This window comes from Trichoplusia ni, chromosome 19 (genome assembly GCF_003590095.1).
Source record: "Trichoplusia ni isolate ovarian cell line Hi5 chromosome 19, tn1, whole genome shotgun sequence".
NCBI lineage: Eukaryota > Metazoa > Arthropoda > Insecta > Lepidoptera > Noctuidae > Trichoplusia > Trichoplusia ni.
Window position 1 is genome coordinate 7,878,697 of NC_039496.1, and position 27,981 is coordinate 7,906,677.

General features: G+C 39.3%; 2 protein-coding genes across 8 annotated transcripts; one reads left to right on the top strand and one right to left on the bottom strand.

Moving 5' to 3' along the window:
• The first annotated feature begins 168 nt into the window (after window positions 1-168).
• Window positions 169-9,509, top strand: LOC113503521 (poly(A) RNA polymerase gld-2 homolog A-like). 2 transcript variants are annotated; one of them, XM_026885545.1, is made up of 9 exons: window positions 169-547; window positions 616-922; window positions 5,509-5,706; window positions 5,887-6,005; window positions 6,308-6,485; window positions 6,823-6,954; window positions 7,389-7,517; window positions 7,586-7,828; window positions 8,304-9,509. In XM_026885545.1, the coding sequence occupies exons 2-9, from the start codon at window positions 631-633 to the stop codon at window positions 8,438-8,440; spliced, it is 1,428 nt and encodes a 475-aa protein (XP_026741346.1). In that variant the 5' UTR covers window positions 169-547; window positions 616-630; the 3' UTR covers window positions 8,441-9,509. The 2 variants fall into 2 exon arrangements, with proteins under 2 accessions (XP_026741346.1, XP_026741347.1); XM_026885546.1 differs by having other exon boundaries at window positions 5,527-5,706.
• A 5,126-nt stretch (window positions 9,510-14,635) lies between these two features.
• LOC113503285 (zinc finger RNA-binding protein) lies at window positions 14,636-27,206 on the bottom strand. 6 transcript variants are annotated; one of them, XM_026885128.1, is made up of 18 exons: window positions 27,071-27,206; window positions 26,736-26,875; window positions 26,080-26,258; window positions 24,692-24,872; window positions 23,172-23,265; window positions 22,610-22,992; window positions 21,744-22,060; window positions 21,400-21,519; window positions 20,359-20,622; window positions 20,199-20,287; window positions 19,729-19,963; window positions 19,543-19,666; window positions 18,583-18,677; window positions 18,118-18,213; window positions 17,410-17,562; window positions 16,567-16,662; window positions 16,380-16,488; window positions 14,636-15,954 (listed from the first exon to the last, which is right to left on the bottom strand). In XM_026885128.1, the coding sequence occupies exons 1-18, from the start codon at window positions 27,121-27,123 to the stop codon at window positions 15,890-15,892; spliced, it is 2,793 nt and encodes a 930-aa protein (XP_026740929.1). In that variant the 5' UTR covers window positions 27,124-27,206; the 3' UTR covers window positions 14,636-15,889. The 6 variants fall into 6 exon arrangements, with proteins under 6 accessions (XP_026740929.1, XP_026740931.1, XP_026740930.1 ...); XM_026885130.1 differs by having other exon boundaries at window positions 24,692-24,836; window positions 26,080-26,261; XM_026885129.1 differs by having other exon boundaries at window positions 24,716-24,872; window positions 26,080-26,261.
• Window positions 27,207-27,981: the final 775 nt, after the last annotated feature.

The following is a 27,981-nucleotide window of genomic DNA, read 5'->3' on the forward strand; positions in this document are numbered from 1 at the left end:
TGTGACTTACAAGATCTGATATTTCTTAAATAAGCAGTACATTCCTACGGAAAATACAGAGTTTTATTTAATGCAGCACTGTTATCATAACCAAAACAGTTTTATTTTTATCACTGGCTCAAAATGGAACATTGGAATTTGAAGTAGAAAAAAGTAAAATCACGTGTACTACTTCACTCAATGCCTGCCATCAGATGTCGCTAGTGTTGCTCCCTAAAGTCATGGCGGATCTTCCTCATTAGATTTTACAGATTTGCCATAATTCGTGGGTAGATTTATTATTACCGGCGTCGAAATAATTATAGCTCGTTTTGTTCACACAGTGGGAGGCCAGCGACACGTTATTATCGACACAATAAGAGGCCGGAAGCTTTTGAATCGGAAAGAACGTCTAACTCTGCGAACGTCTCGAATTTCGGCGTACTCAAGATAAATAGAATCACTCGATTTCGACGTCGCACCATACTCTAATTAATTTACTACGCCTACTATGACGCAATAGTCGCCAGCCACGCCGGACACCATCGGATTAACGGTTGAAATACAGGTCGGTATGCAAAAAATTATTGTCAAATTTTGCCGGTGAACCTAGCTCATAACCTGAACCGCCGGCAGGGTATCGAGGCTGGCATGAACGAGGGCGCGCCTATGATGTACCATGGGAGCGGGGGCTTTGGAGGGCCGGGGCAGATATTCATGATGGGCGGGCAGGAGAGAGCGTCGCGGCACTATCCGCTCGACGCTCTGCAGAGCCTGGGCGGGGGCTCTCCGGCCGGGCACGCGACTCCGCGCCGCTGGCAGCCCCGCCGCGACCGACATCCCAACGCCAAGGGCGCGGGAGACAATACAGCCTTTGGTTATGATTCTGACGACTCCAGTCTGTCAAGCAATGCCTCTGGGTCAAACAAGTCTGGAGAGAAAGGTAAGACTAGCTTCTAAGTATATTATAACTTTTTTACTCAGTCCTGTATAATTGTTTACTATGCAATTAAAAGTGCAGTTTTTAATACCAATTATCTCCTAATTTGGGTTTTGTCAGACAACACTTTTTTATATTTCATACCACCCTCACTAACTATTCATATTTAAAAGCACTTAACAGGTTAAATAATTAGTAGAATGTTATTTATCATTACTCAAAATAATGTTTAAATGGTGTTCAAATTAACATCAAAACAAATACACTGATTAGAGAATTGATAACTGCCAAGTGAAAATCAGTTATTAAGGAATGTCTAATCAAAAGGTTGATGTTTGCTAAACAATTAATTGTGATTATATTATTTACATTATGTGTGCTATGTTATGGGAATTAACACCATTATTTGAAAACCCAAAAATATTAAGATTTATTCTTGAGGGTAGTTACGGACACTGTGATTTAAAATATTCAGTTATTCAAACAATTGTTTGTTTAATAACATATGCATGATAATTAAATAGCTTATTCTACATAACTAAATGGAATTAATAAATTAAGAGAACTTCGATATTGATGGAACCATTTTCAGGTATAGTTTAGTTGTTGCCGTTTGACAGTGCTGACACTCCTGCTTGTTACCTCCATATCATTTTCCTATGCAGTAGAAACTGTCTATTGCAAGTCTACTGATCACAATCACTTCCTTTAATGGCGTTGTATTAACTGTGGAAAGCTTAAAATTCTGTAAATGATTATGAAGAACTGTCTCTCCTACTCAATACTCAATACTTTATTGCTTCCATCAATCTCCTTCAGTGTGTTATTATATGGTCGCCTTTTTGTAAAATACAAGCTAGCATTTTCTTCAGTAAAGAAAGGGTGAAAATAAATTGAAATTGACTTTGCATACAGTACGAGGTTTTGTTAATCCAATTAGATTGTAGTGTGCCTAACTAAATAATACAATCACTAATAATTCGTGTCGGTATCACATCCTTCACGAAACTGGGACACTACTACAGTGGTCGCTAATTAGCTGCAGCACGCGATTTCTCACGTGTTTGTCGTTATATTTTTAAACGTATTTCTCAATTTCCTGGCGCCTCAATTGCGCAGTTTTGTTACAAACCAAAACGTAGTTGTGATATCGTGTAGTGATTCAAAAAGATAATATGCGTTGTAAGTTACGCAGTACTCTACTGGCCTTTCTCTGTTTGTCTCGGCAATGTTTACGTAAATTAACAGATTGATGTAAACATGTTTATTACTGCATAAATAATAACTCTGAAACCGAACCACACTAGTTTCCCGATAGTGTTTACGCTATTACGCATTTAAACGTTTCGTAAAAACTAAGAATAAAATCCCATTGTAGACACATATTCTGTTGGTATATTTAGATGCTTGAAATACTCGGGCTCTCTATGCAACAATTTTATGCTTTACCGAATAGACATAAAGGTGATAATGGAATGCATCACCTGCCGCATTTAACGTAACTTTCAATATTAGATAACATTGTAAATAATATCTAACTGATTTAACCTTGAAAGCGACAGAGATAAGTGTCTAAATAAGATCAGTTTGCTTCTTTCGTGAATTGTGTCGTATGATACGAAGCGAGGAAAATTGAAAAAGTGCGCGGACTCATTGGTCCGCCCCATTTACTACCATGACCGACTAGCAGTGACGCGCAAATTCCGAAGACGCACTCCGCTGAGCGCAACTTCTTATTATGAAGATTTTATTACAATATCGTTCTATCAAAATTAATACAACGGCTATTATGTACGATTTGTTACATTATAAATGGTAAATACAAAACGCACGCTTTATTATAAAAAACACAAGTTATTTTAACAGCTATATGTTATTCACTTAGGTGTATCCACCGTCTACAAAATACAACTGCGTATTACGGAGGCAATATGAATTATTATTTTAGCTCGTAAACTCGTAACGTGTAAAAGCGGTGTTCATTTTTACAATTTTATAGCAAAAATTGGTTTTGTTCAACAAGAAAATAGCATCATCTGGCTTGACGACCTAAATAACACGAATAATACGCTTTCGGAACAAACTGCACGTTCATTTTCTAAATTAGATAAAAATCTTAACCATTACGTGTTGTGTCCTATCGGCTGAGAAAACAGCCCCTGTATTATTCGATATCCGTGTTTAGTAAATCCCACATGCAACATCTATATAAAAACGAGGATTAATAACTCCAACGAATAGATCCGCACCTAATTATGTTATGTAGCAACAACTGCTTTTCAATTTCGATCACTTTATTCCACTACTACCCGCAATCCAAAAATATAAGCAATGCACCTAGTACAGGCAAGATTAGCAATTTATGCAATGAGAAGTCATCTAGATTCTTAAAATAGGTGTTACAGAGCTCGCTTGGCGTATTAAAAACATCGCCGAACTATTTTATAACCATTACTCCCAGAATGCAAGTACATACATTTTTGGACGTGGTCGTTGTACGGGAATAACAGAGATTTACCGTACTGATACGGTTACCAAACCTGCACATTGATAATTTTTAAATTAGACCTCACTCGTGTTAATTTTATTTTTCTAATAGCGACGCGATGGGTCCAGAGTAAATACGTTTTATTAAATAGAGAAATGTATAGGATTACTAACTCGCCCCTAAAATCACATTTTTGAGCTAGGTATTATACATAGCGAATGCTTCATACCGCTTATATTTTAATTGATAATTATATTGTGCTGTAATATTTTCTTTTCTCAGAAACCTGTAGTAAAATCCGCAACGAATAAGATTATCGCCACTTAACTAACGTTGATTTCACGTAACCGTTGCTAAGCCGTTCTTTTTTTAATTTGGCGCTCTTATGCCAATTAAAATAATAAGAAATTAATTGCACGTTTTAATATGGTTGCACGGGCTTTGTTTAATGGATGGTAAGCTTCGGTAATTTGTGCACTCTTGAATTCACTTATTACGAAGGCTTTTTGCTTATTAAACCCGGTTTGATATAATTCGACATTTCTAGAGATAATTTTTTATATCTAGTGCTAATGTCGCCTATTAATTATACTAAATGAAAAACAGTATTAATAGCGGTTCGATTCCAATGTGACCAACTATCAAACAATCGTATAAAAGCGCTCAGTAGGTTCAAAATACTGTTTACTATAAACTTAATGCTGCATAGAAACAGTCCCGTTACACGTTTTATTCGCGATGGACACGCCTCCAGTAATTTTTGTCATCCTGCAGGAAACATGCGTTCTGATTACGTGGTATGCTACGAGATCATGGGGGACAGATCATTACCCGATATAGGTTCAGATAGTTACTTGCCTTTTTTAAATTATGAGTCCCATTGTTAAGCATTAAACCTTGGCCATTTCCCGACTGTAGTAACCAAGGTATGAAAATTAATTGAAGGAAAAACTGGCCACATGTCAAACAGCGCCTCGTAGCTTACAAAAAAATGAGGATTTTTTCGTGAATAAATGCTTATTTCGTTTGTAAACTTACACATTCACCGTAATTTGCAAAGCTGTTCATAATCAGGGTTTAGCTGGACTTTGCCAGTCAAAACCGTAATTACGTTATCCTAGTCTAGTAATTGAATTACGCGTTGATTCATATTTACCTAGTTATGTTATTTGGTGAACTAAACTAGCCAAAAAAATAATAGTACCAGCCTGTTTTACTTTCAGAAACAGTCATCTTGTAAAATAACGCACTAACAAATTATTATTTTTTTAAGATCAGCTGATGGTTTTATCGTTATTATACTTGACTACAATAATTCTCATTGAATGGTCCTTGATAACAAACTTTAAGTAGGATAAATAGCCTGACGATTGTTATCTATGATAGAAATATTACTAGACAGACAGCAATTCGTCTGTAAGATTGCAATCCCGTTTACCATTTACGTCATGTAGGTGCCTCATTATCTAGAAATATTAGTGACTTCAGTAGTTGATGCAATGCGCAGGCCCAAGAGCGCAATAATGCATTTAACAATATTGTGCAATATGATGACGAAATTCGTTAATGCCGTCATCGATTGAAAGTCATATACGAAGTAATGGAAATCAGTTTTTCAAAGTAGATATAATTTCCATATTCGAAAAATATTAGTAATTTTTAAACCATAGTTCCATAAATTCCAAATAAGTTTGACTCTTTAAGTTAAATATGCGTAAATCGAATGATAAATCTTGACGTTAATTAACCTTATGACGTCTGCCTGTTGCATAACGACAGAGGTACTTGTTAAACATGTTGTAACAATACTAATCTATACTGTCCCACTGCGGGGAAATTAATCTCTGCTCATATAAAGGAGAGACGAACTTTGATTACGCTTTGTTTGCTTGGATGACTTGGATTTTTTTATGAATTTAACAGGTACATACCTCGGTTATACAGTTTTATGGATCCGTTTTGCTTCGTAGCAAGCAAGATACATTTATTTTGAGTAAAAGTAGCAGTAATTACTAAATGTCTCTTGACGTTTCATTAATTGCTAAAAGCACGCCTAGCCTCTATCCAATTCTGAAAATGAATTATCTTCATGGAGTAACAGAGTTGTTGTGGGGCGCAGGCGAGGACCCGCCGCTGCGGGGCGGCGCGCAGCTGCTGGCGGGCGGGTACGCGGCGGCGCGCGAGTGGCGCGGGCGGCGTCCCCGCGACCCGCGCCCGCAGCGCCGCATCGCGCCCGAGAGGTACCTCAACGGCTCCTACCCGTTCCAGGTCAAGTTTACGCCCGACGACTTGCTAAACGGTGAGACACAACACATTACTTGTACATTCATTCCTCAAAAGTCTCGTGGTGAGAAGATTGGCCCGAGAATGGGTGACCACTTTTAAAACCGGAATGCTCTTTTTACACTACATGTGATTGGAGTGCTCTGAATTCTGACACTATATGAAAGGAAATAAGTAAGAGAAATTTCTGTTTCAGGTTCAAAATGGGACACATTATCTCAAGAGATTTGGGACAAGTTCATAAAGTCACAACAGACAGAAGAGACATTTAGAAAGAAAATGAACCTTTGGAGATATCTATTTATAACAATCAAGGTATGTTTGAAGCCACTCATCTTGAAGTATGTGAATCATTGATACAATATGATGACGCGCTGATGACATATTATCTATAAAAAAGTAATAATAATAAGTTTCATAAATCAATAGAATTCTAGTTTTTTACTAGTGTGTTCTTCGCTTCTGCGTAATTTGTCAAGAAACCAATGTTCAATAGTTGCTGCATGCTTAGCATAAATAAGTTTTGCCGTATCACTACTGACGACCAATTATGAACCACAAAGAACGAAAATGAACTGCTTCGCCACAAAGTCGCTAATAATCCGCATGGTTTCCAGACGATATTCCCACGCTACGGGCTGTACGTGGTGGGCTCGACCATGTCCGGGTTCGGGCTGGACTCGTCGGACATGGACCTGTGCCTGTACGTGCGGCCCGTGGACGAGCTGGAGCCGCGCGCTCACGCCCTGCTGCATCTCAACTACATCCTCAGCTACATCCGCAGCTTCGACCCCAGTCAGTACACACCCACTGGCCGGCCTACACAGCCTACACAGGGACGCTACGCTTAGAGCCCTGCGCCGACGGAAACAATTATAATTGCCGACTCACCACATCGTCACAGGGAACCGTAATCATGTCATGAAGCGGTGACAAAATGCCCGCTTTTCCGCTGTCTCTAGTTAAAGTTTTTTGCATACTATATGTCCTAAGGAAGAATTAAAAAAATGTTTAGAATGTAGTAAAATGTTGGTGTTACAATATAATGAAACATCGATATACGTAGAATTCGATATACCTTTATATTTAATAGTTATCTCCAACAGATGTTCAACAGTCCATTCTCACCTAGATGCAGAGCTGATCCAGGCGAAGGTGCCGATCCTGAAGTTCCGCGACTCCCGCAACGGCTTACAAGTGGACCTGAACTGCAACAACGTGGTCGGCATCCGGAACACCAATCTGCTGCACTGTTATTCCAGACGTGAGTTATTATTTTCATACGACCGGTAACATATTCACAAATTATACTATTTGTATCGTCATAAACTAAATGTATTCGAAATAGTGATCAACTGATATTTTAAAAAAAACGTATCTTTTATTTGATACCCATATTTTCGTATTAAAAAAAAGCGTCTCATAGCCGTCAATAATTAATGGAATAGATGCGTAAATAGGAGTACCTAATGTTTAAGATGTACACTTGACGGGTTTTAATAAGTTTTCATGGTGATGCTTTGCACTGTTAAGTGACGAAAGTTATGCTGACTGTGATAGTGTAGGTAATAATCGAAAACTTGTGTTCAGGTTATTTATTCTGGAAAGTGTTTGCGTTGGTAAGTCCTGGTGTGTTTGATTGTCGCGAGTGACTTGTCCAGGCGCGTCCCCCCGCGGTTACATTATGTGGTGTTGCAGTGGACTGGCGCGTGCGGCCGCTGGTGGCGCTCACCAAGCTGTGGGCGCAGGCGCACGACATCAACGACGCCCGGCATCGCACGCTGTCCTCGTACTCGCTCACGCTCATGGTCATCCACTTCCTGCAGTGTGAGTATGGCGCCATGGCGCGGCTGGCCGCGGCCAGGCCCGCGCCTACTGACGCGCTCGCTCCGCAGGCGGCGCGGCGCCGCGCATCCTGCCGCGCGCGGGCGACGCGGGCGCGGCGGCGGCGGGCGCGGCGCGCAACCGCCAGCCGCTGGCCGAGCTGTTCCTGCAGCTGCTGCGCTACTACGCGGAGTTCCCCTACGACAGCATGGCCGTGTCCGTGCGCGCCGGCGCCATGGTGCCCGTGGCCGACTGCCGCTCCAACAAGGCGCACAAGAACGACCCGCACCAGTGGAAGCTGCTCTGCGTCGAGGGTGAGCCGCCTGCCTACCTACCTCCACCGACACACATCGTTACTCAAATGAGGCTAAACATTTTATTGGATTCAAACCTTCCTCCATAACCTACAGTTTTCATAACTTTATCCTATAAAAACTAATGAATTTTGTTCGATAATTAAAATATAATAACAATTTGTGTGTGATTAAACACTCAATTTAAAAATAAAACGAAACTGGAAAAAAGTTTAAAGAAATTACTAAATCAAATATGAAATCTACTACTGAAACCTCTTGTTTACCTTTCTAAGTGCCTAAACTAGAAATCATAGATAAAGCACTCACAATAATCCCGGCCGACGTTGATCCGCAAAATACTGCTTTGCTTTACCGTGCAAACGTTATTACATGTTTATTACACAACTACTGTTTTGTTGTCTAAATTATGACTGTGCATACAAGCCGACAGTCGTGTCCGTCGCAGTCTGACAGGTGTTCGCGTTGTCCGCAGAGCCCTTCGACCTGACGAACACGGCGCGGTCGGTGTATGACCCCGAAACGTTCGAGAAGATCGTGAACACGTTCCGCGAGAGCTACAAGCGGCTGGCGGCCGGCCTGCGCCTGGCCGACGCCTGGCCGCAGCGATGATGACGCGCCAGGCCGCGCGGGACACAACAATAGCTCACTATTTACATTCACTGTAGATGTGCCACTATGAAAATTATATGTTCACATTCCATAGTGCCATATTGTATTTGATACGTTTACGAGCGCTCAGTTTTGAGGTACAAATCTTATTGAGACGACCCCCTATGCAGTGTCGCTCCGCCGGGCGAGCGTCCTGCGTGTTAGCAACTTGTAGGACGCGGCCCGGCCCGTGGAGACCAGACTCGCAATAGTTCCCGGACGATACTCGGAAATGACAAGAGCGTGCATGCAGCTCTTGTCATTCTACTTTTCTGTTCATAGATCTCAAATACCTAAAGTTCTGTTTAATTATTTTATAGTTAACGAAGCTAGTCGATTTATTCCTATCTAACAAGTGATAATACTTTATATGTAACCCACCTTCTAATATAAGCCCAGTGCTCAATTTGGACCAAAGTTAAGTGAAAATATTATTTGAACTATGAGTTGTCACAATAAGAGTTATACCTCAAAACCTTAGTTAGTTATGTTCGAATGCACGACATGCGTGCAACATATTCGATTGTGAATGATGTCGACTGGTAATTGTGATCTGTAAACACCAACAACTAATGAAGTTGCCTAAACATAGTGGTTGTGATTACCTAGGTTTAATCAGGTTCGGTCGCCAGCAGGTCGGCCATGTGCAAATAGTCCCTGAGCATGTGCGAAGGATGCAGAAACACGTCGACACGGCCCCTGCTGGCGGCCGCCGCGAGACTGGTCTCGGCGGCCCTGCCTCGGCCCGCAGACAATCGTGTATGTTGATACAAAGAGTTTCGTCAAAATTATCTGTAGTCAAACGCATGTTGTTCCACACGCCAACAAGACTGAAGCGGAGTCCGAGTGGAAGGAATGAAATTATCACGTGGTTCACTAGTCGATAATGTCGGTCGCATTTCTGTGACAGAAACGACCGTCGCAATACAAGTCGTTACGCTGCCTCGACAAAAAGGCGTCCTATTCGTTTTTAAATATTTATTATTGTTTATTTATAAGTTATTTAATAAATGTAAATAGTAAGAAATAAAAAAATACATAAATATTCATTTTAGGGTCGTGTATGGTTTTTATGTAAATAGTATTTTTGTGATGAGGAAAGGGTAAATGACAAAAAAATATATATTATAGAATAATATAATGATATGCATGCTTTGCGTGGAGGGAGCCAGGACCGGACACGTAACAAACACTATATGTGGGAGAGCGTACGGTGGGAGATAGTAAATTTCCTGTGATACTATACGAAACAAATTATATTGGTGTATGTGTACAGTGTTTGATGTTGAAATAATTGTTTAAAGGTGCTATTACTAGATGTTTGTGCTCCAAATGCAACGTTTGCAGCTCAAGAACACTGTTAGTTACGCTTAGGAAGTAGCGGCGAGCCGCGGTCGCCGGCGGAGTGCGTGGAACTTACATAATGGTGCTAAATTATTGTGTTGCCTTATATTTGGCGCTCGGCTACGCTTATATACGAAGTAACAGTTGCTAGGTATCGTAAGATTATGGAAGGCTTCCGTACGAGCACGGAGATGAGACGTTTTAGATAATATATTTACACGTTGTTTTTCTTTGGCTGTAAATGTTAAGAAGTGTCGAATTTCAACAGTTTGACTGAAATAATATATTAAAAATACGTCCAACGAATATTTCCGTATCTTGTCAAATTAAACTATACGCCTTCTTTAATCTTTCCTCGCTAGATAATTCCTAATACATAATTTACATGTTACTTGACATGTTAATTTACATTTTTTCTCAAATTGAGAAAAGCTTAAATTAGTATGTGTTGTGCTATTAATATTAATAATAAAGAGCAATAATCCTATTGAGACAAGATCGGGTCAACATTCATGAAACAAGTAATAATGTATAAGATTTTATTTTATACGTATATGTATGTTGTGTATAAAGTAACATCTTGACACGATCTTGCGTTTGTGTAAATGGTTAGCGCAGAATTCCTATAATTAAATGTGAGGTTACTAACAATGCATATCTATAAAAATAATACAAAGATTGTATAAAATATGACTTACACGAGTTAGGAATTCTGTACCTTAAGAAGTATGACGCGACCACTAGCGGTCGCGTCATAATGAACTGACAATATGAAGTATAAATAATTTGAACGTCGCCACATGTTTTACAGCATTTCACGCATGAACTCGAATCGAAAATGTGTTGTTTATCAAAGTTCATATATTTCTACAGGTTTTTTCTAAAATAATTAAGTCAAATAAATTAGTCGTTAGATTACATAGTAATTATTGTTCTGGTTAAGATTCGGCATCTACCGATATGTTTTCATCGATGCCTCGCAACTATTGTTTGGTTAAGTTTACGGTTACTAGCCACTAGATAGACTAAAATTGTTAAGTTGTTGTTTTGTAATTTTATTTGTAACGTTTCACCATCTGGACGTTGTCCCCCATAGCCCGAAGCACTGACACTGTTTGATGTAATATTGAAACGCCTGGCATTTTATATCGCGTTATGTATAAGTTTTATAAAGATTTTACATAAGAGGCACTTGGCCGCGCTGAATAATTAAAGTACAATAAATAATTTTTAAAAACAAGTTATATGTAAGAAAACTGATTAGAGTTATAAATAAAAGTGTCTCTCAAAACTGTTAATTTTTTGAAAAGATATAAAAAAAATTTCGACACTCAATTGAAAGAACAAAAAAATATATAAAATTGAACTCTCAAAAAAATAAAACCATAAAATAAAAAAAAAACATAAAAGCAAAAAAATATAAAAAAAATACAAAAAAAAGTGTAAAATTCGCAGAAAAAAATCTTTTGTTATTATTATTGACAACTACAAAATTTAATTGCATGTTTTATTAGTTGGCTTTCATGTGCCTCGTATAAAACGGATTTGTTTTTTTTTTTGTTATTGTTTAAATCAATATTTATGTAATACTTAATGCACTATATTACCAAATATACTATAAAAAATCTAAAAAAAAATCATTTATCTCAGGGGTTGTTTTAAAAATAAAACTAGCTTTTGAAGATATTGTTCATAATATTAATATAAAAATGACTGAAAATAGGAAAGATATTGAATGAATTTGGCCAATAAATCTCAATATATAATATGTAGATACAGAAGCTAGCATAACTGTAACAAACCTCGCTTGTCAAGAGTGCAGCAGCACTGCTGCCTTCACTGCCAGGCTACTCTTGTGTAAAACGTTACAACTATGACGATGGTACTGCGAGGACGACTGCTTTACACTAGTTCGTCCAGCTAGTTCTTCGGTCAACCTCTTCCACTACATTTCTACAAAATATGTTTACAGACATAATGGAGACATGTTAACCAGTCTCATTACAATTCTATTAGTAACTGCACGGCTATGATGATTATGGCTTAATCATTCAGTTTTCTGAGTTAGTGATGAACGGGAAAAGCGTTGCTTATCATCTATACGGTAGCTAAAGATAAATGGAAACCAACGTGGTTGTCTATTAGTATTATTTATAAAGATGAACTTAACTTACATGAATCACGTAGGTTTCAATAATTTCTTTAGAGTTCGTTTGCTTCGAAGGCTTAGGCTCATACCGTCCCGTTTCTATATATTATATGCAATACAAAGAAGCCATCGCAAACAGATATTGTTTTACTTGCGGGCTATATTTGAACTGTTTTATAAAACCATCACTGCCAGGTTAACGTCCTATACTTTTAAGGATTGGCTGTTATTTAATAAAATTATTTATCGAAGGTATTTTGATCTCCTTGGCAGTATTTTAAAAGCGATTTCACGCTTAACCCTTGTTTAAAAAAAACAGATGTTAAAATTATATTTAAAAAGGTATATATCCGTTATAAAACGTACTTAATTTTTCCGAATTGTTAATTGTGGTTCATAGAAATAAAATGCAAATTTTCCTCTGAAATGTAGATCTTCTCATTTTGTTATTCCGCTCAACGGTTGGTTTAATTATGTAATTATATATTGATTATGTATTAAATTGTATACTATTGTAATTATCTGTATAGTGTGACCATGTAATATATTTTTGCCTCTAAATGGCCTCTTTTTTGTAAAAATATATATTTTGTCACGTTTTTGACAACTTTAGTCTTGTGTTGCATTTTATTTTTATTGAACACAAGCAGATTTTTATCTCCATATTGTACAAAGAAATTATTGTAAAGAAAATATTCTGTAATAGTTAAATATATACAACTGCCAAACACTTGTATTATTTTACCCTTCACCTACTCAATATTCTGTATCCCATAGCAAACATCTTGTATTATGTAAGGTCGTATTGTTAAATTTTTACTGGTTGTTTAAGCAACCCTATATCCCAAAGTGTTATGTCATCGTTGTAGTGTCCGTTTTGACACTGATTTTTAAGAAAATAAATTTTATTTTTACAGAATCCCTACATTGCTGAATAGTGCAGATACACTTAGCAGACATTTCTGCTAAATGTTAGTAGGCTTTAGATTCCGTTGATCTTTTCAAGATTCGTGAAATATTTGTGTTTATGTTGTTGATGTGCCTAAATAAATAAAGAACTCTGGTGACTCCTTTAAAACATATTATATAGGGTAAATCGGGGTGAATATAGGTAGGAATATAACATCAAGATTGAGGAGCCAAAGAGAATGCATTGATATACAATATTTACTGCTTTACTATATTTTATTCCGATGTAATGCAAAAACAAGCACAACATCTGCAAAATGGTCATTTTGTAGTATATGATAGACGCCCACGTCCAATAGAAATTCACCTCTTAGATTGAGGAGCTGTATTAAAAGTATTGTATTTTCTTTTTTTTAGTCCTACTGAAGCAGAATTTTATTCCTTGACGGTGATATGCAAAATTGATGCTAAATAATACAAAATTATTATAAATACTCGTGTTCGTAAGGATTGAGGAGCCACCTAGAACTCGTTAAGTAATCGATGAATATTTATGAAATAGCATCATTTAGCAAAATATATCAGTAGATATTTGAGTGCAAAAGTGACTCCTCAATCTAAACGTCTGAATTGAGGAGCTACCTAGAACTCGTTAAGTAACAGTACTTACCTATTTTCTTTAAAATTCTGTGTGTAGAGTGACCACATATTGTAAGCTTAAATTTATTTTTTGTAACAGATTATATCTCTTCTGATAGTAACTGTCGTGAGAATGATTCATTATTAAATGATGTAACGGTTTACTCACGCGTATTGACGGATGATGACGATGACGACGGCGGACCCCCCACCCGCGACACCGGCGTCGCCGACCCCTCCGCCGCTCACGGCGCGAGCGCGGCGCTATGCAGCGAGATGCGCGGCCGCTGACGTCAGTTCGACTCGCGATCCCGCCGCGTCTGCTCATGATTAAGGACTCCGGTTGGGTCCGAAACTAGTCGGGCTACCCCGATAAATACGCGTGAGTAAACCGTTACATCATTTAATAATATATCTCTTCTGTATGGATTGGTTATTTAGCAAGCAATTACGCTATGGATTAACGCGATATTACGGTATTGGATGATTAGTACTCCTACGAATTCTTGAATCATAATCATGGTAACCGTGTGGTTACAGTATAATGTGGTCACCCTACTGTACACAGAATTTTAAAGAAAATATTTTAATAATGTTTTTCCAGAATCCAAAATAATATGTACATTGTTGAATTGTGCGTATATATTTAGCAAAGATTTCTGCAAATATCTACTGATATATTTTGCTGCTAAATCGGGCATTCGTGTTGCTAAATAAGCTAAATAGCTGCTAAATAATAGTGAAATCAGATTTCAAAAATCTGATGTGGCTCCTCAATTCATACGATTAGATTGAGGAGCCACTGTTGCACTAAAATAATAGTTATTTTTTCTGCTAAATATGGCATTTGTCGAGTGCTACGAAATAAGCCATACTGCTGTTAAAAATAATCGTGAGGTCAGATCAAATATCCGATATGGCTCCTCAATCATCGCCACTCGTTGTAAACGTGCTGCTCATAAGCTGTTCATTCTGAGGGGGGGGGGAGTAGAGAACGTTGGGTTCCCTCGCGTCTGGTGCCTCACGGACATCCGCAGAATCACGTAGGTTTTTCTTCGAAAATATACTTTACAGAAGCGATAATAATATGACCGGGATTTAATAAAAGACTGACGAACTGTAGTCATTATCTTTATTGACATTAATCTCCCAAGTACATAATGTTCACAATACAAAAAAAAGTTTCACAGAACCTAGTTAGAAATTATTAAATGTATCGAATTTTCATGGGTCATAACATAATAACCCTTTATTATAATAAATAATATAATACAACACATCACACACCGAATTCTTATGTAGCATGGTGCGATATGAACTCGATATTAATAATAAAAGATTGGTGTTTGCTAAATTACTAACATTGCTATCGGAACAGCAATAAAGTTTAACGTATATAACACAGAACTGTCATAATTAAGGCATTATCGTTATTGCAACGTATTCAGATGCGTTAGCTTACGGTATACTGTTATTAATGCCTAAACCAGAAAAAATAGCAATTGCTTTGACGTATAAATACAGGTCGTAAGTACCATATGGTACTTACCGGGTACTGCGTGTACTAAACATTATTTGTTGATTTCGACAAAATAGGACCAAAGCTGACCTCATACCAATTCTTGGATACAATACTAAGTATACTTCCACATGAGGCAGCATAAAAATTCATACACGAAAATATACACCTTACACGACTATTAAATATAGGGTATCGTATATTAAAAATAAACTGCATCGTTGCAGGATAACGTACCCGTGACCAGCGTGGCTGGGCAGGTAAGGAACTAAATATGAATAAAGTCAAAATACTGTAACCCTATCTCATAAAAACTGTCTGCAAACTTGGAGATTAGAGACTTCGTCGCTCATACTGTGGAAGACGAAGAGCTATACAGATATTATTCTCCAAATGCTCCATTGTCTGAGACAGATCCATATACTCTAATCGCAATCATCTCTATGACAATTCCTTTACAGCGATCGGCATTTCGTCAGTTAGACTTTCCCTGTCTCTTTGCATACGCTAACCCTACTTATATAATATAGAAGTCTAATCCTAACTAATATTAAACACTACTGTAAATCGCGGCATTATATTTATGTGTACTAGAATATTTTGGACAGATCATCACCACGAGTTTGTGTGACCAAAAAAACATTTTATGTAAACCATACACGGTAATACAAAATATCGGAGATTTTGACTCGCACGCACTAGCTAACACAGAGCAAAGTATACTTGCTGATGCTGCGATGGCTATGCCGTCACATTTTAGTGATTATTAGAGTAATTAAAATGTCTGAAAATAAACGATTCCCGAAAACGTGGGCACAGCGAGCACAGCAGCAGCGGGAAGTCTTGACTGTTACTTCTTGGCTTGGTTTTCAGACGCATCGGTTTTCTCCTCTGTTTTCACCACCTTGCCTTCACCTGTAATAAATGTTTTAAGAAATTAGAAATCAAATAATAAAAAATCCTAATGGAAATTTCTAAGCGTATTTAAGTCAGAGTGCCATGTCGTCAAGGATTGCGAGAGCGGCGATGACCACAGCGAAGCATCGAATAACTCGACGCTATAGCTGGATCACAGCACACTTTGCGCGCTCTACGACTCGTCATCAGATATCATCATATTGTTTGTTCATTGTATACACAAGAACAAGTGCAGTGGACCATTCTGAGTATTAATTCCCAATATCAGTGTTTATTATTTAGGAATGAAAAACAAAAATTTGAATACATACAAATTTCAATCGGTAAAAGGAATAAAAGTCAAATTAGCCTTGCAAGATTTGACTGCATACAATAAAAAAGGGATATGTGGAAGTAAATCAAAGCATGTAAACGTATGTTACCGTTAGGAGTGTCCGCATCTGCGTCGGTGTTGGAGCGCCTGCGCTTGCGCGGGAACTTCCACGCGCCCGTTGTGTGCTTCAGCTTGGGAAGCGGCTCCATATCTAGCACCTAAGTAACAATCATATTTCTTTTAGTGTTTCATAGTTCATCTAGCAATTTAAAACATAAAATTAGATCTATACATACTTTGTGAATTTGTCTAAAAGCAATCTGTCTGAGAAATTGCTGTGCTGATGCAGTCAGATCTTCACGTTTCTGAGGTGGCAGGTTACCCAGAGCATCCTGAAATTTTACATAATAAAACATTTTCATGTATGGATGTGTGCATGTAGTGCACATTTGATGCGAACTAGCAAGTGCATTTGACATTTTAAAGACATACACTTTCTTAATTATTTTAAGAAGACAATTTCTTGACCACATTATAAAAAATGAGATAAAACGTATGAGTAATGTTTGAAGAAAACTTGTGTATATGTTTGTAATGAATAGGCTCAAAACTACTGGACTGATTTTAAAAATTCTTTCGTCATTCGAAAGCTACATTATCCACGAGCAACATAGGCTTAATTTCATTCAGGACATAATAGATCGTATAAGTATGTTCAAAAAATCCGCGAAGCACTGCGCGACAACCAGTTTATATTTTAAACTTAATTCTTTTTACTGGATTTAACCGCATTTTTTAATAAACTAGTAGTTTTTATGTAGATAATATTTAGTCTATCAATTACTAAAATTTAAAGTTATGGTGAAAGTAAAATATTACGATTACTGCTGCACGGCCCGTTGCAAAGTGGGCGTTGCCAAAGCGGGAGAGTTTGAAACGACAAGGCTTCGAAACTAATTGACCGATTTGAAAAATTCGTTCAAAATAGGCTATAATTTATTTTGAAGGATATTAGTGTACCCCCCAAAGTGTCAAATCGAAATCTGCGTACGCTGCTAAACTATTATAGTTGAGTCACAATGTCCGCCATCATGTTAACATTACGCATGTAACAATGTAAGAGAGCGTGCGTGACTCACGACGAGCTCCTTCTCGCAGGGGTCGCGCAGGCCGGGCCCGTGCTCCAGCAGCAGGCCGCCCGCCACGGCCTCCATGACGCGGCGCAGCGCCTCGCCCGGCGACAGCGCGGCGCCCGCCGACTGCATGACGCCGGCCACCAGCAGCTCCATCGCCTGCCGACACCAATACGCATCGTCTTACCCCTCACCGATTTCACTGACGCTGAACTGATTCTATTACGGCGTTTACGTCTACAAAATAGGGCTATCAATGCAATTTTTATTTACTCTTAATTCATAAGCGAATGTCACTGTGAGCAGGCGCTGTTGCGATTTCTTGCGATATACCAACCGAACTAATTGGAATTTATAAATAATGAGTGCATAAAATCAATTCCTACAATGCAGAGTGCACATATTCTTTCTACGATAAAAGTATGTAATTGTTTCCTTTACTTAGGAGTCTAAGGCATTCGATTTCATAAGATGATATTTAGTAACACATAGAGCACTTTATTTCATTAACTATGTTGCTTTTCAACGGACGTTGTACTGGAAATGGTTCTTAATTTGGATCAGATTGCCATGTCGTCAGCGAACACGCCAGTAGCAGTTAACATAGCGAAGTGTCAAACAACTCGACACAAACGCACATTAACCGTTAACTCGGCGTGGTCTCAGCCTCGTCATCGGTATCATCATATCCATGGTAGCAGTGGCAGTACTCACGTAAGGGTTGAGCGGCGACCAGTTGGGGATGCGGCGGCAGAGGTCCCGCATGATGCGGATGATGATGACGCAGGACTGCAGCGTGGCCGCCCTAGCCTGCACACGCGGAAGGGTCACGCTGCGCTCGCCCGGAGGCCGAGCCAGTACACGAAACAGAAACTGCGTTTCCAGGTCCCACTGGTGGCTACAGAGTGCGGGAAACGCAGCTTGCCGCACACACAAGCACTTGTAGCCACATGTTCATGGGAGCTTACGTTCACTTTACTTTTATAACTTAAAGACTACTGCTTTAGATGATAAATTAAAGAAATAAACATGTGACTAAAAAATACGTGCGCACTCCCGCTTTAACTAATAAATTGCACAAGTGAGGTGATACGGGACTAAGGATTATTAACTGTTGAAAGATAATGTTCTAATGTGGAGTGGAGTGCGCACACTTTTGTAAAAGTTCTGGCGATGTACCTGGAACCACTTGGCGTGCCGAAGGGCGGCCAACGCGTCCAAACACTTCTGCCGCGGTAGCACATCCTTGTCGTCTCGCTTTATGTCGCCACCGTCTAGCGACAACAACACAAAGGGTGTTTGACCATCAAAACATCGACGAAAACGGGGCAAACATGGGTGTAGCCCTAGCTCTACACTAATGGGGCCAAGCTCACTACTAACTCAGGATGAGATCTTTAGAATTATACTGATCGCACCCTGAAAGTAGCGGGCGTTTATATTAAATTGACATATGGCGTGTAATGATCGGTAGATAATCGTAATATTACAGATAATTTACGGATCTTACAAAACACGTGTTCAATTTATAATCATTACGAAAGTTAAGGTTTGCATTAGATAATTCCTAATTTATTAAATTCAAAGAAGAATAATTGTATATAAAGAAAATAACAATAAATATATACATGATAAAGATATACAAGAAAATGTTTGCTCCGTTTCAGTAGAGTGATATACCAGTGCGGAGTCAACGCGCGTGATATATCGAGATAGATGATCAAAAATCCTTTTCTTCTCGCTGCATCTTACCTACTCACACCTAAAAATAAGCATTCAACACAGTGCCCGACGCCTTGGGCGCCGAGCGGTAAACTTTGAACAAATTATCTTTTTTTTCATCACACATTAAGATAATGTAAAACAAAAATACTTAGTAAAATACATATACAAAATATACAATATATGATACCATAATTAGATAGTTTGTTCTGAGCTGAACGGTCCTCCTTCGGTTGGAGTAAAAATAGACGATTTCGACTACCAATTTCCACTCGTCCGTGTTAGTATCGTCAGCGCGCTAAGTTTTGTCTAAAACATGTAAAGAGCCGGGAGCGGTCAGATCGAGAAGTGACAGAACAGGTGTGTGGTGAAATTGGCGACGTCGAAGTTCGCCCGCCGCGGACACAGAACACGCACCTGCGGGCTCGCGCATGACGGCCGACGTCAGGCTCACCAGCACCGCCACGCCGCCGTCCGACACCGACACCGCGCCCTCCGCCGCCAGCAGCTCCACCTTGTAGCGGGGCTCGTCCGCGCCGCCCTGCGGGAGACAGGCGGTCAGTGCGGGCTGGAGGCCGGGCTCGCGGCCGGCGCGACGCTCACCTTGACCTTGGCGAGGTGCGCGGGCAGGTCGGCGGCCACGCGCTTGAGCAGCGTGACGGTGGGGCGGTCGTGGCACAGCACGACGAGGCGCACGTCGCGGTCGCCCTTGAGCAGCAGCCCCTTGGCCAGCAGCGCCACGCGCATGACGCCCTTGAGCGCGCGCGCGCCCGCCTCGCCCGCGCCGGGGCCCGCGCCCGCGCCCGCGCCGGCCTCGCCCTCGCACGCGAACGAGAACCTGCACGCCCATGGAATTGCTTTCATAACTCCACTAAAAATACTATTCATTTATTTTGTATTGAACCTTGCGATTTCAACCCTACTTTAATCTACTTCCTTTCTAAATACAATTGTGTATGTAACAAACAATAAATATATTTTACAACAAATTTTTTTTTTCAACAAAAATGCAAAAAAATACATTACAATATATTATTATAAAAATATAGGTACTGTACCAAAATGTTACTCACAATTGATTATCACGACCGTCTTCTTTTCCTTCAGGCTTATCATCCTTCTTGTCATCTGGCTTAGCTGAAGCTTTAGCCGCATTGGGTCCCTGTAGCAGAAGGTGGTGATGAGTCAGGACGCGCGAGGCGAGCGCGGACGAGCGCGCGCGTGAGGGCCTACCTTGGGGCGCGCCTGGTCGGCGAGCGCGTCGGAGAGCGACTTGAGCGCCTTCTCGGTGTGGCTGACGGCGCGCTGGATGTCCTGCAGCTGCGCGTCGGGCGGGTAGATGTCGGCGTGCTTGGCCAGCACGTGGCGGTCGTCCGAGGTCTCGGGGCGGCGCGCGGGCGGCGGGTAGCCGGGCGCCAGCGCGTGGTGATGGTGCGGCCGCGCCCACCAGGCCTCCAGGCCGCCCTCCCAGTACATGCGCTCCTCCTCCTCCATGCCCTGCCGCGGGGCACCCTCGGTTTTACTTACTTATGCACTTTTACTTCGACGACTATACATTTCAAAGCACGATGACAAGTACACTCTGTCTATTCTAAGAACTTTTTTACAGATCTCGTAAGACAAGCAAGTAACCTATATAAAAGTAGAAAAAGGAAATTACCGAGTTATAGTAAAAACCGAAATCATAAATCGGTTATTAAAATTAGGCATTTTATTAAATTTGCATACCAGTGTCGATGAGCGGATATCCGCCATCCGGCTAAACTTAAATGGTCCAGCTGTACTGCTGTGTTTGCCCTTACTTCACAACACAATCAATTATTGAAATTTTACAAAATAAAAAACGTTATGATCTATCATGATGATTTTGAATGCTTTAACAAAGTCGTAAATGAAAAGTTATTAAAATTGAAAAAAGTAAAAACCCTTTCGATTGTCCTTTCAAATTGTATTACATACTTGCAAGTCAATACACTAAATATTGAAGTTTAAAAATCGAATATTTAACACAAGGCGAATGAAAAGCCAAGGATTATGTGACAAGACGAGTTAGATTTAGGTTCTTAATAGCATAAAGAGCAATATTTCATGAAACACTAACAAATTAACAAAAGAAAATAAACTGTTGCAACCAAATTTCACTGTAAATCCAATGAGTAACTTATTAAGTTATTTCCCAGTCACTTAAAACAGTCATAAGTCTCTTAGAAAAGTCAGAGTATACGAACATGCATTTACAGCGCAGATTAACATTTACAAGGGCACGATACATACGTCATGCATGCGACGACGCGCCCACATTTCATCGCGTACCATCATTCTCTGCGCCTTCGCCTCTGCCAACTTGCGCTGATGCATTGATGGCTTCACTTTCACCTCCAAATCAGGTTGTACCTGCATAATTCAGTCCATTTACTAAACAGCATCTATTTAATTCATGTAGACAACGATGATCAAGCATCCTCATTGAAAATTTTAATCATTTAGCACACGGAACTCTTGGCATGTTGTTTAGGACATGCCAGGCTCTACATGCACCTCAAACCTTTTACTAAGTAATCATCGGATAAAGCGGCCTGATGGATATAGTGTGTGTAAGTAAAGCGTGCAAGACGAACCTTCTTCTTGTACTGCAGGCGGTGGCGGCGGCCCTTCATGTGCATTTCCTTGGCGTTGGGGTCGTTGAACTTGCAGTCGCAGAGCTTGCAGTTGAAGGACAGGGCCTTGCCGTCGTCGCCGCGGATCTCCTCGATGTAGTCCTGCCCCACGGGCTGGACCTCGGGCTCGGTGTCGGCCTCGTCGTCCTTGTCCTCGCCGTCCTTGTCTTTTTCGCCTTGGGCAGGTTTTGGGTCTTTGTTGGAGGTACCCGCGACTGTACTGAGCCCGCCGGACGCAACGAATGCGATCTTCGGTGTTCCGGCCACCGTCTTTTTGGCTGATAGATCGGAAAAGTCAAATTTTCTCTAGATACTTTCCTAGATAGTTTACTTTGACAAATATTTTTTTGGGCCTTTTCTACATATTACGTATATTTAACAGGATTTTTTATTTTGTGGTTAATTAAATGATTTTATACATTTATAAAAAAGGCCCATTTATCACACTCCACATATCTGTATTGGGTGCCGAATTGGTTAACATTGAGAAAATTTGACTGTTGAAAATCTAACTGCCAACTAGACGCGCGCATTTATACAGATATGGCGTTGTGGCAATGCGGGTCAGCACAGAAGCGGGGTATCAACAAATATGTTCTCCTCGCGATTTTTATCGCAAATGGAGAGCATATCTGATATACAAAATTATAGTTTATAAATTGGAATCTAGTTTGATTTGATTTATCAATAAAAAAAATACTGAAAAGGAAAACGATGGTTTTGTCACGCTGAACAAGACGAAATTATACCTGCTAAGTCATTCAAAATACAGCTTTTCTGGAATAAAGGGTGCGGGTACAGTATAAGCTTACTGTTGAATGTCGTACCTTGTCCGAGCTTGGTGGGCTCGGTGGAGGGGATGGGCTTGCCCAGCATGGTGTGCAGCTTGACGACCTTCTGGTGCTTGATGCCGCGCACGTGCGCCGCGTAGGCGTCGGCGCCGGTGCAGGTGACGTCACACAGCTCGCAGCGCAGCGCGCCGCCGCCCGCGCCGCGCAGCGCGCCGGCCGCGGCGCCGGCGGCGGCCAGCTTGACGGCGGCCTCCTTCTTCTTGTGCTTCTGGCCCTCCAGGTGCTCCTTGTAGGTCTGCGGGCCGGCGCACGAGATGCGGCAGACGTCGCAGTAGTGCAGCTGCTGCGCTTTGGGCGGCGGCTTGGGCCGGCGCGCCTGCCCGGCGCCCACGCCGCTCTTGTTGTAGTTCTTCCAGCCGCTGTCGGCAAGCCCGAACGTCTCATCATTTTTTTCCTACCGTCGCTTATTGCTTTTAAAGTATTTTTTATTGATAGCCCAAAATAAAAAATATTTTACAATATGACTAGAGTAGATGGCGTGATATTTTTATTTTTCATTTTTAAAGTGCTTCTTAATATTCTTTATTTTTAAACTTACGTTCCACCTCCCGTTTTGTTTTGTTGCGCGACATACATCGTTGCCGCGTTATAGAGAGCAGTGTCGTATGCTGTGTTCCCTCTGTTTGTTGGCTCTATAAAGATTTAAATCTGCTTTTTACTAAAGTTTTTTAATTACCATATTATTATTGTAATAAATTTAAAAATATTGTACGTTTTGAACTAGAACTAGGTATTTATCTCACCTTTCTAAAACTAAAAATATACAGTTCTAGCACTGGTTTCTGACTTGGTTATTTAAAACATAGCATTTTTAATATACAATAAGAAGAGAATTCCTTATTGTATATAATGGGATCTGCATAATACTATTCCGATTTGAAAGAAGTATTGAAAAAACACCAAATCAGAGCAAAAGTGGTTAAAGCAAAACCAAAAAGATAAGTATAGCATATAGCAGAATCGAATATATGTAGATGTTTTGGTTTTAATATAGGTTTTAACTATAATACCATATTGGGTTCGGTCTGCCTTATACCTTGCGACTTAATATTGAAATACATCCACTAGGCATATTAATTAACATAAGGCATATTTTAAGCAATAGATGAAGTCCAAAAGAGTTATACCTAAACATTGATTTTATTTAATTAATTAATTTTAACACATTGGGAAGACACTGTTGATACATTATTACAATTATTTCCTTTTTTAGGTACTGCCTTAACTTTCGCCTTTTATTATTTAATATACCTATTTTATTCTAAAAAATGCAGGATAGTCTTAAAATGTTGAATTTTACTTATGCATAATTACTTATTTTTGGAACATAGTCCTGCACTATCACAGTACGTTCTATAAACTTAGTAGGCAGACAGTGGCTGCCATTTCTGGAAGAGTATGAATAAGCTACAAAGCGCGTATCTAGTTTTCTAGCATACCTTACACTAAACGTAATCCAACATATATTGCTACCCCAGAATCATTATTTAAAAGCAAGTGTATTTTATAAACAAAATATATCAGATTACATACAGCCTAAGGGTAAATAATGTTTGTGTTCATCTACAAATAATTTAGTGGCAATTATCGCGAACTAAACGCGATCACTTATTTTCATTAGTTATATAAAAACTATATCAATAAACTGTATGGAAATTTATAATGCTACAGAATAAAGAAAATAAAAGGAGCGCGATCTAATTTTACTAAAGGTAAAACATATCATGCTCTTATCGACGCGCTTCGTAAAATCTTTTTCATACTCTTAGATAGATTCCAGAGTAGTAAACAAATGGAGTGATACCGTGCAGGTGAACAAGCATGGTCGGCACGTACAACGCGTGTACTGCGGTTTTATTAAAATATAGGGAAGCAACGGGTAGATCGAATGAAAAGAGAAGCACGTGCACTTCATCAGTTGACTACTCCACGTCTCAGTAAGACAAACAAGTACAGTAGGCGACAGCGCGGGAGTGCGGTAGAGGAACAAACTCAGGAGGGGGCCCTGGGCGCGGCGACCGCAATCCCGTGGTGTCGCTTGCACAAAGAGTACGGTACCTATGTTGACGTGTATATACTGACGTTTGGCGGGCTGCGCGGGCGTAGCCGTGTAGGCCTGCGTGGGGTACGACGTGGCGGCCGTCGTGGCCGTGTACACGCCGCCGTACGCCGGCTTGGCGCCGCCGCCCGCGCGCGCGCCGCCCTGCGCGAACACACCCGCTACAGTACCCACTGAACACTTACAAGCATAGCAAAACATTGCTGTCATCTATGATGGATTCAGTGTAATTAGTTTATAATAATTATGTCCAGTTATGTCAGTTTATATTTTAGCGTATTAATAAATGTAATTATCTTATAAGTATACTATGCAAGCTATGTGATATGCACGTTATTATTTTTACTTAAAATTATGATTTACACAGAAATTAACATTTTACATACTATAGGAAAATAATGACAGCAAAAAAAGGAAACTTCTTTAATTTAAGCCATACATAGGCCACTTTGTTACAGTTCATATTTTGGCAAACATCCAATTTACACAAACCAAGTTAAAATGAATATGATGACTCCTAATACTAAATAACAGTGTTATTTTTGTGATTTTCTTTTTATTCAAAAGCCTTTTTTTCTCCAATTATGTTAATTAGCCAAATGTATGGTTGAAAACCAACAAAAAAATAAATATATTGTATTGAAAAAGGGAGAGAATAATTACAACTGTGTACAAATATTTACAACTGTGTGAATATCAATCAGTACACTATTAAATATTGGTTGGTACTAAGAAAGCCAAAAATTTTTATCTGCTTTAAGAAATTATTAACATTACATACATCTGAAAAATAATCTTATAGAACTGATATAAAATGTTGAGTTCGAACTTATTAGCAGGGAATAATACTCAATGACAATTTCAGTCCAAGCCCACCCCTACATTAAGGCTAAAATGATGATTATAACTCACTGGGCGGCTGAGCGCGGGTATCGCCGCAGAGGTTGGCCGCGGCGTAGGTGGAGTGACGATCTGGACGTTATTTCGGGACAGACATGGTCAGAAATTGCCCAGAATAAGAATAATGAAATCATTTTTACAAGAAATACGCATCTTTCTTTCAGCAGGGTACATTTTTGGCAATAAAAAGAGTGGTTGACTTTTTAAGGCAAGATGATCAAAGTTTTATTCTGCAATTTAGCAGAACTTTCTGAATAAAATAATGGAAGCTGGCTAGTTGTCTTAGCTTTGTACATTAGGTTCTATTGAGAGCATTAAATGAACTGCTGCTACTAATACTACATCTACATTAAACAGTTTGAATGACTTAATCTAATATAGTCATGTTCAATACTGGATACATCAAAATCACAGACATTACAACTCTTACGTACGGTGTAGAACTGAACAGATCTTTGAGTATAATGTAACTAGAAAATGAACTAACTTGAGCATAAGTTGCTGGTGTAGAGTAGGCTGGTTTAGCAGCTGTAGCATCATATGTGGGCTGCGGCTGTGGAGGTGCCGCTGCAGGGTAGGCTGCAGCCGCTTGCTGATAGTATGCTGACTTACTGGCATCATAAGCAGATGCTGCTGCGGCTGCTGCATGTGCATGAGCATGAGCCGCTGCTGGTAAAAACACATATGTTACTAAACTCTTACAAGCATCAGCTTGAAGATTTGCATCATAATAAAAAACAAATGATCATGAGTCCTCTCTTCAGTATTATTTTTTATTATGCCATGTCATTGTTCAATCTCAATCGGATTTTTAATGCATAACAATTTATTAAGAAAATGGCATGAAATTAGATTGCAGTTCTATGGAAAAATATATTTTGTGAATATGGAACAATACGATCTTAGAATAGGTAGACTGTGACAGTATGATATAGTCATTGAACCATGAGGTTATTGTTCAAAACCTCTAACAAGAGTTATCATATTAATATTTTAATACATAGCGAGAAAAACACAAATCCAGTGAAAGTATATCAATTTGAGTTCATACTTTTTGTGGAAAAAGTGATACTATTATAGATACCATTGTTGTGTAAACAATGCAAGAGCATCGTAAAATAACTGATTGATGGTACCACGCACCTTGAGTAGCCGCTGCTGCCTGATAAGCCGTGTCGTATCCTGTGGCGGCGGCACGTTGGGTTCCGTAGGTAGCAGCAGTCGCCGCTGGCGCTACCGCATACCCTGTTTGGCCCCCATATGCCGCACTCGCTGTCGCCGCTCTAAAATAGCAATAGATACGCATATCTCACTTAAAATCACATTTTAACAACACAATTCCACGATCAATACACATCAGACGCCATTTTGAATTGGACAAACATGAGCACAAGGCACATCCATCACAATATTTTATGTTGCATTAACTTGCTTTGCTACTTGATAACTTTGTTTGTTCGTCACAAAAATTTACTTACCCATATTGGGTTCCTCCATGAGTAAACCCAAAATAATTATTTGCTGCCATCATTTACCAATTTTCCGCAATGAAACAACAGCAGACGCTTCGGAGCGGAAAAGACCGGCGTTTTGTTTGTCTTTGACAAATATGGCCGCCAAGATTATCGATTCGAAAAGTACTGCCAGTTATGTAAAACTAAATTAACAATTTTGTTTTAAAAACATTCGAATAAAACCTCAACTGATTTCGACATGTACTCACGTACTTATTTTTTGCACACATAATAAACAGTTTTTGATTTACTTTTCCATACATATCATACAGATCCTGAAAAATCAATGGATTAACTTAAACAAAATAGCAGTTAAGTATAAAATTAAAGTTAATATAATTATTAACTTCAGGCGTAGAATAAATTCGAGATTTAGGATTATATTTTTTGAAATTGCTTACAGTTTATGTGAACCAAAAAGCTGTTACTATGAAGTAAGAATTGAATATAAACTGTACAATTGCAATGATTTTGATTTGATTGCACGACTTTTTTATAGCAACATTAAAATTTTGCATAGACAAAATTACTACACTGACTGAGTAACTAGTGAGTATAAGGACTGATATCCTCGATAGGCTAAGGTTTATGAAGTGGGTCCCATCATGATAATTATTTTTGAGTTCAGTGACTGCCTCACTAGGTTTTTCATATTTTTAGATTTTCTAGTAGACTTATATATTAGGTCCATCTCAATTTCTGTTAAAATATAAAAGATCATTGTTGTATAGTAGATATAGTGCAGTATAATTATAATAATTATTATAAGTACCTAGATAATAAGTTAATATTTGTACACCGATTCGGTAGAATGTATAATACTCTACTAACCATAAAACACTTATTGTAACTACTACATTCTAACAAATAAATGT